This window comes from Salmo salar, chromosome ssa27 (genome assembly GCF_905237065.1).
Source record: "Salmo salar chromosome ssa27, Ssal_v3.1, whole genome shotgun sequence".
Taxonomy (NCBI): Eukaryota; Metazoa; Chordata; class Actinopteri; order Salmoniformes; family Salmonidae; genus Salmo; species Salmo salar.
In genome coordinates, this window is record NC_059468.1 from 42,524,366 (window position 1) to 42,540,002 (window position 15,637).

General features: G+C 50.5%; 1 protein-coding gene across 4 annotated transcripts in view; it reads left to right on the plus strand.

The window, feature by feature from the left end:
* LOC106589129 (protein spire homolog 1) overlaps positions 1 to 15,437 on the plus strand; it is a 111,473-nt gene extending 96,036 nt beyond the window's left edge. For 3 of the 4 annotated variants that reach the window (XM_014178832.2, XM_045709470.1, XM_045709472.1), the window contains 5 exons: positions 1,033 to 1,170; positions 4,860 to 4,930; positions 6,788 to 6,815; positions 6,930 to 7,081; positions 14,930 to 15,437. In XM_014178832.2, the coding sequence (XP_014034307.1) occupies positions 1,033 to 1,170; positions 4,860 to 4,930; positions 6,788 to 6,815; positions 6,930 to 7,081; positions 14,930 to 15,191 (651 nt within the window). In that variant the 3' untranslated portion in view covers positions 15,192 to 15,437. The remainder of the gene's footprint in view (positions 1 to 1,032; positions 1,171 to 4,859; positions 4,931 to 6,787; positions 6,816 to 6,929; positions 7,082 to 14,929) is intronic. The other variant, XM_045709471.1, reaches the window with a different exon arrangement.
* The last annotated feature ends 200 nt before the right edge of the window (positions 15,438 to 15,637 follow it).

Here is a 15,637-nt window from a genome sequence, read left to right on the forward strand (position 1 = left end):
CAGACAATAGCCTGGTATCCACATCTGTTTGGCATGATGGCACAAACAGATAACAGCCTGGTTCCCACACCTGTTTGGCATGATGGCACAAACAGACAATAGCCTGGTTCCCACACCTGTTTGGCATGATGGCACAAACAGATAACAGCCTGGTTCCCACACCTGTTTGGCATGATGGCACAAACAGATAATAGCCTGGTATCCACACCTGTTTGTGTTGTCCCAGCTTGCTCTTTTAAGATGAAAGCACAAATTGTAAGTTGCTCTGGATAAAAGCATCTGCTAAATTACTCAAATGTACTCAGGCTACTTTGTTAAAGCTAATCAGCTAACTGTCCGTCTCTCTCTGTCCCTCTCTCTCGCTCTGTCTGTCCGTCTCTCTCTGTCTCTGTCCCTCTCTCTCGCTCTGTCTGTCCGTCTCTCTCTGTCTCTGTCCCTCTCTCTCGCTCTGTCTGTCCGTCTCTGTCTGTCCCTCTCTCTCGCTCTGTCTGTCCGTCTCTCTCTGTCTCTGTCCCTCTCTCTCGCTCTGTCTGTCCGTCTCTCTCTGTCTCTGTCCCTCTCTCTCGCTCTGTCTGTCCGTCTCTGTCTGTCCCTCTCTCTCTCGCTCTGTCTGTCCGTCTCTCTCTGTCTCTGTCCCTCTCTCTCGCTCTGTCTGTCCGTCTCTGTCTGTCCCTCTCTCTCGCTCTGTCTGTCCGTCTCTCTCTGTCTCTGTCTCTCTCTCTGTCTCTGTCCCTCTCTCTCGCTCTGTCTCTGTCCCTCTCTCTCACTCTCTCTGTGTGTCTCTCTCTGTCTCTGTCCCTCTCTCTCACTCTGTCTGTGTGTCTCTCTCTGTCTCTGTCCCTCTCTCTGTCTCTGTCCCTCTCTCTCACTCTGTCTGTGTGTCTCTCTGTCCCTCTCTCTCGCTCTGTCTGTCTGTCCGTCTCGCTCTGTCTGTGTGTCTCTCTCTGTCTCTGTGTGTCTCTCTCTGTCTCTGTCCCTCTCTCTCTGTCTGTCCGTCTCTCTCTGTCTGTCTCTGTCTGTGTGTTATTTCAGGAGGACTTCTGCTACCCTGTAGAGTGTCTGGCTCTAACAGTAGAAGAGGTGATGCACATCAGACAGGTTCTGGTCAAAGCTGAGCTGGAGAAGTTCCAACAGTACAAAGACATCTACAACGCACTGAGGAAAGGAAAGGTGAGACCTGGGCCTGTCTAGATACTGTACCAGCAGGACTAGACCCTGGGCCTGTCTAGATACTGTACCAGCAGGACTAGACCCTGGGCCTGTCTAGATACTGTACCAGCAGGACTAGACCCTGGGCCTGTCTAGATACTGTACCAGCAGGGCTACACCCTGGGCCTGTCTAGATACTGTACCAGCAGGGCTAGACCCTGGGCCTGTCTAGATACTGTACCAGCAGGGCTACACCCTGGGCCTGTCTAGATACTGTACCAGCGGGGCTAGACCCTGGGCCTGTCTAGATACTGTACCAGCAGGGGTGGACCTGGGCCTGTCTAGATACTGTACCAGCGGGTCTAGACCCTGGGCCTGTCTAGACACTGTACCAGCAGGGCTAGACCTGGGCCTGTCTAGATACTGTACCAGCGGGGCTAGACCCTGGGCCTGTCTAGATACTGTACCAGCAGGGCTACACCCTGGGCCTGTCTAGATACTGTACCAGCAGGACTAGACCCTGGGCCTGTCTAGACACTGTACCAGCAGGGGTGGGCCTGGGCCTGTCTAGATACTGTACCAGCAGGGCTACACCCTGGGCCTGTCTAGATACTGTACCAGCAGGGCTAGACCCTGGGCCTGTCTAGATACTGTACCAGCAGGGCTAGACCCTGGGCCTGTCTAGATACTGTACCAGCAGGACTACACCCTGGGCCTGTCTAGATACTGTACCAGCAGGGCTAGACCCTGGGCCTGTCTAGACACTGTACCAGCAGGGCTAGGACCTGGGCCTGTCTAGATACTGTACCAGCAGGGCTAGACCCTGGGCCTGTCTAGATACTGTACCAGCAGGGCTAGACCCTGGGCCTGTCTAGATACTGTACCAGCAGGGCTAGACCCTGGGCCTGTCTAGATACTGTACCAGCAGGGCTAGACCCTGGGCCTGTCTAGATACTGTACCAGCAGGGCTAGACCCTGGGCCTGTCTAGATACTGTACCAGCAGGGCTACACCCTGGGCCTGTCTAGATACTGTACCAGCAGGGCTACACCCTGGGCCTGTCTAGATACTGTACCAGCAGGGCTAGACCCTGGGCCTGTCTAGACACTGTACCAGCAGGGGTGGACCTGGGCCTGTCTAGATACTGTACCAGCAGGACTAGACCCTGGGCCTGTCTAGATACAGTACCAGCAGGGGTGGGCCTGGGCCTGTCTAGATACAGTACCAGCAGGGGTGGGCCTGGGCCTGTCTAGATACTGTACCAGCAGGGCTAGACCCTGGGCCTGTCTAGATACTGTACCAGCAGGGCTAGACCCTGGGCCTGTCTAGATACTGTACCAGCAGGGCTACACCCTGGGCCTGTCTAGATACTGTACCAGCAGGACTACACCCTGGGCCTGTCTAGATACTGTACCAGCAGGACTAGACCCTGGGCCTGTCTAGATACTGTACCAGCAGGGCTAGACCCTGGGCCTGTCTAGACACTGTACCAGCAGGGGTGGACCTGGGCCTGTCTAGATACTGTACCAGCAGGGCTAGACCCTGGGCCTGTCTAGATACTGTACCAGCAGGGCTAGACCCTGGGCCTGTCTAGATACTGTACCAGCAGGGCTAGACCCTGGGCCTGTCTAGATACTGTACCAGCAGGACTACACCCTGGGCCTGTCTAGACACTGTACCAGCAGGGGTAGACCCTGGGCCTATCTAGATACTGTACCAGCAGGGCTAGACCCTGGGCCTGTCTAGATACTGTACCAGCGGGGCTAGACCCTGGGCCTGTCTAGATACTGTACCAGCAGGGCTACACCCTGGGCCTGTCTAGATACTGTACCAGCAGGGCTACACCCTGGGCCTGTCTAGATACTGTACCAGCAGGGCTACACCCTGGGCCTGTCTAGATACTGTACCAGCAGGGCTAGACCCTGGGCCTGTCTAGATACTGTACCAGCAGGGCTAGACCCTGGGCCTGTCTAGATACTGTACCAGCAGGACTACACCCTGGGCCTGTCTAGACACTGTACCAGCAGGGCTAGACCCTGGGCCTGTCTAGACACTGTACCAGCAGGGGTGGACCTGGGCCTGTCTAGATACTGTACCAGCAGGGGTGGGCCTGGGCCTGTCTAGATACTGTACCAGCAGGGGTGGGCCTGGGCCTGTCTAGATACTGTACCAGCAGGGCTAGACCCTGGGCCTGTCTAGACACTGTACCAGCAGGGGTGGACCTGGGCCTGTCTAGATACTGTACCAGCAGGACTACACCCTGGGCCTGTCTAGATACTGTACCAGCAGGACTACACCCTGGGCCTGTCTAGATACTGTACCAGCAGGGCTAGACCCTGGGCCTGTCTAGATACTGTACCAGCAGGGCTAGACCCTGGGCCTGTCTAGATACTGTACCAGCAGGACTACACCCTGGGCCTGTCTAGACACTGTACCAGCAGGGCTAGACCCTGGGCCTGTCTAGACACTGTACCAGCAGGGGTAGACCCTGGGCCTGTCTAGATACTGTACCAGCAGGGCTAGACCCTGGGCCTGTCTAGATACTGTACCAGCAGGGCTAGACCCTGGGCCTGTCTAGATACTGTACCAGCAGGGCTACACCCTGGGCCTGTCTAGATACTGTACCAGATGGGCTAGACCCTGGGCCTGTCTAGACACTGTACCAGCAGGGGTGGACCTGGGCCTGTCTAGATACTGTACCAGCAGGGGTGGGCCTGGGCCTGTCTAGATACTGTACCAGCAGGGCTACACCCTGGGCCTGTCTAGATACTGTACCAGCAGGGCTACACCCTGGGCCTGTCTAGATACTGTACCAGCAGGGCTAGACCCTGGGCCTGTCTAGACACTGTACCAGCAGGGGTGGACCTGGGCCTGTCTAGATACTGTACCAGCAGGACTACACCCTGGGCCTGTCTAGATACTGTACCAGCAGGGCTAGACCCTGGGCCTGTCTAGATACTGTACCAGCAGGACTACACCCTGGGCCTGTCTAGATACTGTACCAGCAGGGCTAGACCCTGGGCCTGTCTAGACATTGTACCAGCAGGGCTAGGACCTGGGCCTGTCTAGACACTGTACCAGCAGGGCTAGACCCTGGGCCTGTCTAGATACTGTACCAGCAGGGTTACACCCTGGGCCTGTCTAGACACTGTACCAGCAGGGCTAGACCCTGGGCCTGTCTAGATACTGTACCAGCAGGGGTGGGCCTGGGCCTGTCTAGATACTGTACCAGCAGGGCTACACCCTGGGCCTGTCTAGATACTGTACCAGCAGGGCTAGACCCTGGGCCTGTCTAGATACTGTACTAGCAGGGGTGGACCTGGGCCTGTCTAGATACTGTACCAGCAGGGCTACACCCTGGGCCTGTCTAGATACTGTACCAGCAGGGCTAGACCCTGGGCCTGTCTAGATACTGTACTAGCAGGGGTGGACCTGGGCCTGTCTAGATACTGTACCAGCAGGGCTAGACCCTGGGCCTGTCTAGATACTGTACTAGCAGGGGTGGACCTGGGCCTGTCTAGATACTGTACCAGCAGGGCTAGACCCTGGGCCTGTCTAGATACTGTACCAGCAGGACTACACCCTGGGCCTGTCTAGACACTGTAACGGCGGGGTGGTGTTCAGTAGGAAATCTTTGCAGATATAAATGGCATGAATAGATATTGATTGATATTTACTTGATATTAACCGTTCTCCTCCTCTCTCCTGTAGCTGTGCTTCTCCTGTCAGACTAAAAGGTTCTCCTTCTTCACCTGGTCCTACACCTGCCAGTTCTGCAAAAGGTACATTTAGAATATAGTTCTCTATTATGGCTGTAATTATATTAGAATACAGTTCTCTATTATGGCTGTCACTTTGGTGACTAAGTATTTTTAAAACCTCTGGCTTTGGGCTGGATATGTCAATGTGTAGTTCATACATGTATAATCTATGAGCAGAATTACTGTGTTACCTCAATTAGCCACGAAATCTCTAGTGTGTAAGCGACTGTGTTTCTAGAAGCTGTGTGGCGCCATTTTCCCCCATGATTGCAAGGCCCCTAGCAGTTCTAGCCAATGAGCTTCAGCCCCTCGCCATTTTGAGCGACAGCAAGCAAGACACACACACACACAGCAGAGCGAGAGAGCGCAATGACGTGGGGCACAAATGTAATGTAGTATGACATTTTCAAGGGACCACTTGACTCGTGAGAGCTACATTCAAAACTACTGACTCAAAAAGTATCGGAGAATCTCTTTCACATTAATCCGAATTAAGGGGGTTTCTAGGACATAAGATCATATGTAAATCAAAGAGCATAGTATATACAGTGCATATATATGTATACAGTGCATATATATATACAGTACATTTGGAAAGTATTCAGATCCCTTGACACACATTTTTTTTTTTTTTTATGTTGCAGCCTTATTTTACATTTCTAAGTATTCAGACCCTTTTACTCAGTACTTTGTTGAAGCAACTTTGGCAGCGATTACAGCCTTGAGTCTTCTTGGGTATGACGCTACAAGCTTGGCACACCTGTATTTGGGGAGTTTCTCCCATTCTTCTCTGCAGATCCTCTCAAGCTCTGTCAGGTTGGATGGGAAGCGTCGCTACACAGCTATTTTCAGGTCTCTCCAGAGATGCTCGATCGGGTTCAAGTCCGGGCTCTGGCTGGGCCACTCAAGGACATTCAGAGACTTGTCCCGAAGCCACTCCTGTGCTGTTTTGGCTGTGTGCTTAGGGTCGTTGACTGGGGGCGAGGTCCTGAGTTCTCTGGAGGAGCACTCAAGGGTCATGTAGGATCTCTCTGTGCTTTCCTCCATTCATCTTTACCTCAATCCTAACTAGTCTCCAAGTCCCTGCCGCTGAAGAACATCCCCACAGCATGATGATGCTTGGCATTCAGGCCAAAGAGTTCAATCTTGGTTTCATCAGACCAGAGAATCTTGTTTCTCATGGTCTGAAAGTCTTTAGGCCACTCTACCATAAAGGCCTGATTGGTGGAGTTCTGCAGAGATGGTTGTCCTTCTGGAAGGTTCTCCCATCTCCACAGAGGAACTCTGGAGCTCACCCGATTCTTGGTCACCTCCCTGACCAAGGCCCCTTCTCCCCCGACACTGTGTTCTTGTGGACCTTCCATGCTGCAGAAATATTTTGGTACCCTTCCCCAGATCTGTGCCTCGACACAATTCTGTCTCGGAGCTCTACGGACAATTCCTTTGATCTCATGGCTTGGTTTTTGCTCTGACATGCACTGTCAACTGTGGGACCTTATATATACAGGTGTGTGCCTTTCCAAATCATGTCCAATCACTTGAATTTACCACAGGTGGACTCCAATCAAGTTGTATAAACATCTCAAGGATGGTCAATGGAAACAGGATGCATCTGACCTCAATTTCGAGTCTCAAAGCAAAGCGTCTCAATACTTACGTATTTAAATACTTTTGAAATTACAACACTTTCTACAAACCTGCTTTCGCTTTGCCATTATGGGGTATTGTGTGTAGATTGAGTTTTTAATCAATTTTAGAATAATGCTGTAACATATAAAATGTGGAAAAATTCAAGGGGTCTGAATAATTTCCGAAGGCACTGTATATAGCATAATTCATGCAATTCGTTGTGACTGAAATATTTCACTCTCTCTCCAGGCCTGTGTGCTCGCAGTGCTGTAAAAAGGTGAGCCAATGTCGTCCTCGTCCATCCATTGACCACACTAGCCCTTTAATTGTTGACAGATGTTCAGATTATGCCTATATATCTGACCCTCCTAACTCTGTCCTGTTGTTCCAGATGAGACTTCCCTCTAAGCCGTATGCCAACCTGTCCGTCTCCTCTCTGGGTCCTACTGACACTCTACCCAGGGAGGAGGCTGGCGGGACATCAGCCTTGGACACCCCGGAGAAGCCCTCGTCCAGCCAGCACCACAGCCTGACCGTCTCAAGGTACACATATCATTACCGGTCTTGGGCTTAGGGATGTGACAAATAACATTTCCACTGCTATTCTTTTTATAGATTTAAACGATAATAAAAAAAATATATATATATAAAATGACATGTGAATTCACAATTCAGATATGGTCTGCCGTTTGACCACTAAGGGGCAGTGCAGTTCAATCTACTGCTGTCCTGGCTACCTACCAGACTGAGCAGTTCAATCTACTGCTGTCCTGGCTACCTACCAGACAGAGCAGTTCAATCTACTGCTGTCCTGTCTACCTACCAGACAGAGCAGTTCAATCTACTGCTGTCCTGTCTACCTACCAGACAGAGCAGTTCAATCTACTGCTGTCCTGGCTACCTACCAGACAGAGCAGTTCAATCTACTGCTGTCCTGGCTACCTACCAGACAGAGCAGTTCAATCTACTGCTGTCCTGGCTACCTACCAGACAGAGCAGTTCAATCTACTGCTGTCCTGGTTACCTACCAGACAGAGCAGTTCAATCTACTGCTGTCCTGGCTACCTACCAGACAGAGCAGTTCAATCTACTGCTGTCCTGGCTACCTACCAGACAGAGCAGTTCAATCTACTGCTGTCCTGGCTACCTACCAGACAGAGCAGATCAATCTACTGCTGTCCTGGCTACCTACCAGACAGACCAGTTCAATCTACTGCTGTCCTGGCTACCTACCAGACAGAGCAGTTCAATCTACTGCTGTCCTGGCTACCTACCAGACAGAGCAGTTCAATCTACTGCTGTCCTGGCTACCTACCAGACAGAGCAGTTCAATCTACTGCTGTCCTGGCTACCTACCAGACAGAGCAGTTCAACCTACTGCTGTCCTGGCTACCTACCAGACTGAGCAGTTCAATCTACTGCTGTCCTGGCTACCTACCAGACAGAGCAGTTCAATCTACTGCTGTCCTGGCTACCTACCAGACTGAGCAGTTCAATCTACTGCTGTCCTGGCTACCTACTCAGCAACGTATTAATGCCGTTTTAGGTTCTCTGCTGTGTTCCTCTCCTCCATGTTCTCAGGACACGGGACTTCATGTCTCACTACTCATCAATGTGACTCGTTGCAGTGATGTATGACAGCGTGTTCGTAGACTGATGCATGACAGCGTGTTCGTAGACTGTGTGACGGCGTGTTGGTAGACTGATGTGTGACAGCGTGTTGGTAGACTGTGTGACAGCGTGTTCGTAGACTGATGCATGACAGCGTGTTCGTAGACTGTGTGACAGCGTGTTCGTAGACTGATGCATGACAGCGTGTTCGTAGACTGATGCATGACAGCGTGTTCGTAGACTGATGCATGACAGCGTGTTCGTAGACTGATGCATGACAGCGTGTTCGTAGACTGTATGACAGCGTGTTCGTAGACTGATGTGTGACAGCGTGTTCGTAGACTGATGTCTGACGGCGTGTTCGTAGACTGATGTGTGACGGCGTGTTGGTAGACTGATGTGTGACAGCGTGTTCGTAGACTGATGCATGACAGCGTGTTCGTAGACTGTGTGACAGCGTGTTCGTAGACTGTGTGACAGCGTGTTCGTAGACTGTGTGACGGCGTGTTCGTAGACTGATGTCTGACGGCGTGTTCGTAGACTGATGCATGACAGCGTGTTCGTAGACTGATGCATGACAGCGTGTTCGTAGACTGATGCATGACAGCGTGTTCGTAGACTGTATGACAGCGTGTTCGTAGACTGATGCATGACAGCGTGTTCGTAGACTGTGTGACAGCGTGTTCGTAGACTGTGTGACAGCGTGTTCGTAGACTGATGCATGACGGCGTGTTCGTAGACTGTGTGACAGCGTGTTCGTAGACTGTCTGACAGCGTGTTCGTAGACTGTCTGACAGCGTGTTCGTAGACTGATGCATGACAGCGTGTTCGTAGACTGATGCATGACAGCGTGTTCGTAGACTGATGCGACAGCGTGTTCGTAGACTGTGTGACAGCGTGTTCGTAGACTGATGTATGACGGCGTGTTCGTAGACTGATGTATGACGGCGTGTTCGTAGACTGATGCATGACAGCGTGTTCGTAGACTGTCTGACAGCGTGTTCGTAGACTGATGTGTGACAGCGTGTTCGTAGACTGATGTGTGACGGCGTGTTCGTAGACTGATGTGTGACGGCGTGTTCGTAGACTGATGTGTGACGGCGTGTTCGTAGACTGATGCGTGACAGCGTGTTCGTAGACTGATGCATGACAGCGTGTTCGTAGACTGATGCGACAGCGTGTTCGTAGACTGTGTGACAGCGTGTTCGTAGACTGTGTGACAGCGTGTTCGTAGACTGATGCATGACAGCGTGTTCGTAGACTGTGTGACGGCGTGTTCGTAGACTGATGCATGACAGCGTGTTCGTAGACTGATGCATGACAGCGTGTTCGTAGACTGTGTGACAGCGTGTTCGTAGACTGTGTGACAGCGTGTTCGTAGACTGTGTGACAGCGTGTTCGTAGACTGATGTGTGACAGCGTGTTCGTAGACTGATGTGTGACGGCGTGTTCGTAGACGTCCAACAATCTATTGTTAACGCCACATACGGTGTTTGAGAGCTCGCACTTTGTTCTTCAAATCACATTTTATTTGTCACGCTGAATACAACAGATGGTAGACCTTATCATGAAATGCTTGCTTACAAGCCCTTAACCAACAATACAGTTCAAGACATAGAGTTAAGAAAATATTTACTAAATAAACTCAAGTAAAAAATGTCATAAAAAGTAACACAATAAAATAACGAGGCTATATTCAGGGTATTACGGTACAGAGTCAATGTGGAGGCTATATACAGGGGGTACCGGTACAGAGTCAATGTGGAGGCTATATACAGGGTATTACGGTACAGAGTCAATATGGAGGCTATATACAGGGGGTACCGGTACAGAGTCAATGTGGAGGCTATATACAGGGTGTTACGGTACAGAGTCAATGTGGAGGCTATATACAGGGTGTACCGGTACAGAGTCAATGTGGAGGCTATATACAGGGGGTACCGGTACAGAGTCAATGTGGAGGCTATATTCAGGGGGTACCGGTACAGAGTCAATGTGGAGGCTATATACAGGGGGGTACCGGTACAGAGTCAATGTGGAGGCTATATTCAGGGGGTACCGGTACAGAGTCAATGTGGAGGCTATATACAGGGGGTACCGGTACAGAGTCAATGTGGAGGCTATATACAGGGGGTACCGGTACAGAGTCAATGTGGAGGCTATATACAGGGGGTACCGGTACAGAGTCAATGTGGAGGCTATATTCAGGGTGTTACGGTACAGAGTCAATGTGGAGGCTATATACAGGGTGTACCGGTACAGAGTCAATGTGGAGGCTATATACAGGGGGTACCGGTACAGAGTCAATGTGGAGGCTATATACAGGGGGTACCGGTACAGAGTCAATGTGGAGGCTATATACAGGGGGTACCGGTACAGAGTCAATGTGGAGGCTATATACAGGGGGTACCGGTACAGAGTCAATGTGGAGGCTATATTCAGGGGGTACCGGTACAGAGTCAATGTGGAGGCTATATACAGGGGGTACCGGTACAGAGTCAATGTGGAGGCTATATACAGGGGGTACCGGTACAGAGTCAATGTGGAGACTATATACAGGGTGTTACGGTACAGAGTCAATGTGGAGGCTATATACAGGGGGTACCGGTACAGAGTCAATGTGGAGGCTATATACAGGGGGTACCGGTACAGAGTCAATGTGGAGGCTATATACAGGGGGTACCGGTACAGAGTCAATGTGGAGGCTATATACAGGGGGTACCGGTACAGAGTCAATGTGGAGGCTATATACAGGGGGTACCGGTACAGAGTCAATGTGGAGGCTATATACAGGGGGTACCGGTACAGAGTCAATGTGGAGGCTATATACAGGGGGTACCGGTACAGAGTCAGTGTGGAGGCTATATACAGGGGGTACCGGTACAGAGTCAGTGTGGAGGCTATATACAGGGGGTACCGGTACAGAGTCAATGTGGAGGCTATATACAGGGGGTACCGGTACAGAGTCAATGTGGAGGCTATATACAGGGGGTACCGGTACAGAGTCAATGTGGAGGCTATATTCAGGGGGTACCGGTACAGAGTCAATGTGGAGGCTATATTCAGGGGGTACCGGTACAGAGTCAATGTGGAGGCTATATTCAGGGGGTACCGGTACAGAGTCAATGTGGAGGCTATATTCAGGGGGTACCGGTACAGAGTCAATGTGGAGGCTATATTCAGGGGGTACCGGTACAGAGTCAATGTGGAGGCTATATTCAGGGTGTTACGGTACAGAGTCAATGTGGAGGCTATATACAGGGTGTTACGGTACAGAGTCAATGTGGAGGCTATATACAGGGAGTACCGGTACAGAGTCAATGTGGAGGCTATATACAGGGGGTACCGGTACAGAGTCAATGTGGAGGCTATATACAGGGGGTACCGGTACAGAGTCAATGTGGAGGCTATATACAGGGGGTACCGGTACAGAGTCAGTGTGGAGGCTATATACAGGGGGTACCGGTACAGAGTCAGTGTGGAGGCTATATACAGGTGGTACCGAGCGGTTGGATGCCGAGCAGTTTCCATACCAGGCGGTGATGCAACCGGTCAGGATGCTCTCGATGGTGCAGCTGTAGAACTTTGAGGATCTGGGGACCCATGCCAAATCTTTTCAGTCTCCTGAGGGGGAAAAGGTGTTGTCGTGCCCTCTTCAAAACTGTCTTGGTCTGTTTGGATCATGATAGTTTTGTTGGTGATGTGGACACCAAGGAACTCAAAACTCTTGACCCGCTCCACTACAGAACCTTTGATGTTAATGGGGGCCTACTCGGCCCGTCTTTTCCTGTAGTCCACGATCAGCTCCTTTGACTTGCTCATATTGAGGGAGAGGTTGTTGTCCTGGCACCACACTGCCAGGTCTCTGACCTCCTTCCTATAGGCTGTCTCATCGTTGTCGGTGATCACGCCTACCACTGTTGTCTCATCAGCAAACTTAATGATGGTGTTGGAGTTGTGCTTTGCCATGCAGTCGTGGGTGAACAGGGACTACAGGAGGGGACAGCGTGGCAGATGTGTTGTTACCTACCCTTACCACCTGGGGGAGGTCTGTCAGGAAGTCCAGGATCCAGTTGCAAAGGGAGGTGTTTAGTCCCAGGGTCCTTAGCTTAGTGATGAGCTTTGAGGGCACTATGGTGTTGAACACTGAGCTGTAGTTAATGAACAGCATTCTCACATAGGTGTTCCTTTTGTCTAGGTGGGAAAGGGCAGTGGGGAGTGCAGTAGACATTGCATCATCTGTGGCTCTGTTGGGGCGGTATACGAATTGGAGTGGGTCTAGGGTTTCTGGGATAATGGTGTTGATGTGAGCCATGACCAGCCTTTCAAAGCACTTCATGGCTACAGATATGAGTGCTATGGGGCGGTAGTCATTCAGGCAGGTTACCTTCGCTTTCTTGGGCACAGAGACTATGGTGGTCTGCTTGAAACATGTAGGTATTACAGACTCGGTCAGGGAGAGGTTGAAAATGTCAGTGAAGACACTTGCAAGTTGGTCTGCGCATGCTCTGAGTACAGGTCCTTGTAATCCGTCTGGCCCTGCGGCCTTGTGAATGTTGACCTGTTTAAAGGTCTTGCTCGCATCGGCTACATCTGGAACAGCTGGTGCTCTCATGCATGCATCAGTGTTGCTTGCCTCGAAGTGAGCGTAAAAGGCATTTAGCTCGTCTGGTAGGCTCGCATCACTGGGCAGCTCGCGGCTGGCATATCTCCTCCTAACTTTACATCATTGTTGCATTAGGTATTTGTTTGATTAAAATGTTTAATTTTTGACGATGATGGGGACCTGTTAGTGGTAGTTGTGTGATAACTGCCCTGGGTTTTAAATTTTGTGGGGGGAAAAACAGGTTTTCTAAACGTTAACTATCCCAATTTTGTTTAAAGGTTCACACCCCTATTTACGTAACATTAGGTCAGTCCAGACGGCGGTCCTCTGTGAGGAGTGCTATGCCACTAGGTTGATCGAGCAGCATTGAGGGCTGCACGGTCTTTCCAAGCTAGTCGGACGACTTCTAATTTGGTAGAGATCCATTTCCATTCCAATTATCTGGAAGCTTGCTTCAGGGCTCGGGTATTTTCTGTATACCAGTTTCTTGTAGTCATGGCAGATATTCAAAAAAATGTATTGTCACACAGTCCGATAGGAATTCAGGGAACTCGTTGAGGAACGCTGTATATGTCCCAGGAGGCCCGTGAACAATAGCTATAAAAAGTGATTGAGTAGAAGAAGTCTTTTCCGCCCTCTTCTGACTGGTAGCTATAAATGTAAGATTGCACACAGTGCAACAATATGATGAAGTGTGAATATTTCTGCCACCAGCCGACATACAGGAAAACGGTTCCAAATAAATTACATTATTACGTGTTCCACCAGCCATGTTATTTACATTATTACATGACCATGTGGGCTGTGCTATGTAGGTAAAAACCTCTCGTTCTCTCAAACAGAGAATCAGTGAACATAAAGGTTAAATTAGGAAAAACAGGGATTATCCAGTCGCAGTACAATTTAATGACCTAAAACATGACATATCTACCTTTTTAGATTTTGTGGCATAGAGAAAGTTAAGACATCAGACAGGGGAGGTGATATTAATAATATTGTACCCAATGATTAATGAAAACTTGCTGGATGGGTTGATGTCCTCACTGTGGTTTTACAGACTTGTTTTATGTACACACTTTATTAGAATATTTATGGAATGTACATTGCTATATTTGGTAACACTTGTTTTCCCTCGACTCCAACCCCATTTGGTGCGTTGAACGGATGTGGGTGGGCTATGTCTAAATAAGGGTGCTAATTTAAAAAAAACTCACAAAAGCTCTGAGGAAGGCCTTGAGGCCGATACGTAAAGCTCTGAGGAAGGCCGTGAGGCCGATACGTAAAGCTCTGAGGAAGGCCGTGAGGCCGATACGTAAAGCTCTGAGGAAGGCCGTGAGGCCGATACGTAAAGCTCTGAGGAAGGCCGTGAGGCCGATACGTAAAGCTCTGAGGAAGGCCGTGAGGCCGATACGTAAAGCTCTGAGGAAGGCCGTGAGGCCGATACGTAAAGCTCTGAGGAAGGCCGTGAGGCCGATACGTAAAGCTCTGAGGAAGGCCGTGAGGCCGATACGTAAAGCTCTGAGGAAGGCCGTGAGGCCGATACGTAAAGCTCTGAGGAAGGCCGTGAGGCCGATACGTAAAGCTCTGAGGAAGGCCGTGAGGCCGATACGTAAAGCTTATTAAAGAGCAGTGAGCGGGTTTTTTCTTTTTTCTCATGACTGGAACGTCAAAAGACACAGACGCAGTCATTTTTGGGGAGTAAATTGAAATTTTGCTGTTGTAAATGTTAGCAACACCTCCGACACAACAGGCAGGCTGGCTAACAGCGCTCTCCACCCCCAGGTTATCTGAATACAACAGGCTGGCTAACAGCGCTCTCCACCCCCAGGTTATCTGAATACAACAGGCAGGCTGGCTAACAGTGCTCTCCACCCCCAGGTTATCTGAATACAACAGGCAGGCTGGCTAACAGCGCTCTCCACCCCCAAGTTATCTGAATACAACAGGCAGGCTGGCTAACAGTGCTCTCCACCCCCAGGTTATCTGAATACAACAGGCAGGCTGGCTAACAGTGCTCTCCACCCCCAGGTTATCTGAATACAACAGGCAGGCTGGCTAACAGCGCTCTCCACCCCCAGGTTATCTGAATACAACAGGCAGGCTGGCTAACAGCGCTCTCCACCCCCAGGTTATCTGAATACAACAGGCTGGCTAACAGTGCTCTCCACCCCCAGGTTATCTGAATACAACAGCGGTGAGGGGTCTCGTGACGAGCCGGAGCTGGATCTTCCCAAAGAGCTGACCGACGACTGGTGTACCATGGAGGTCTGCATCAACTGTAAGAAGTTCATCTCTGAGATAGTCTGCAGCAGCAAGCTCTCTCTAACCCTGGCCACCAAGCGAGCCCGTCTGAAGAGGAAGACCCAGTCCTTCTACTTGTCTTCGCCGAACACGGACGATTACAGACCCTCTGAGAGGACCGTCAACCAGGTTTAGTTTTAGGGTTAGACCTCTCGCTCTCTCGTCCCCTCCTTGGGGGGGGGGGGACCCTGTTCCCTAGATAGTGCACTACATTTGACCATGGACCCTGGTAGTGCACTACATTAGAGTTCATAGGGGACCAGGCTACAGGACCCTGGCTGTCACAGTACTCTATGGACCCTGGCTGTCACAGTACTCTATGGACCCTGGCTGTCACAGTACTCTATGGACCCTGGCTGTCACAGTACTCTATGGACCCTGGTGGAAAGTGACACGCAATCATAATGTCTCAGCTCTGTGCTGCTCATCACTGTGTAATAATGATAGAGATGACCATTGTAGAAGATGTGTTAGTGTATATACTACCTACCTGGATGGATGGTTCTAGACAGGTGTTCAGTGTGTTAGTGTATACTACCTACCTGGATGGATGGATGGTTCTAGACAGGTGTTCAGTGTGT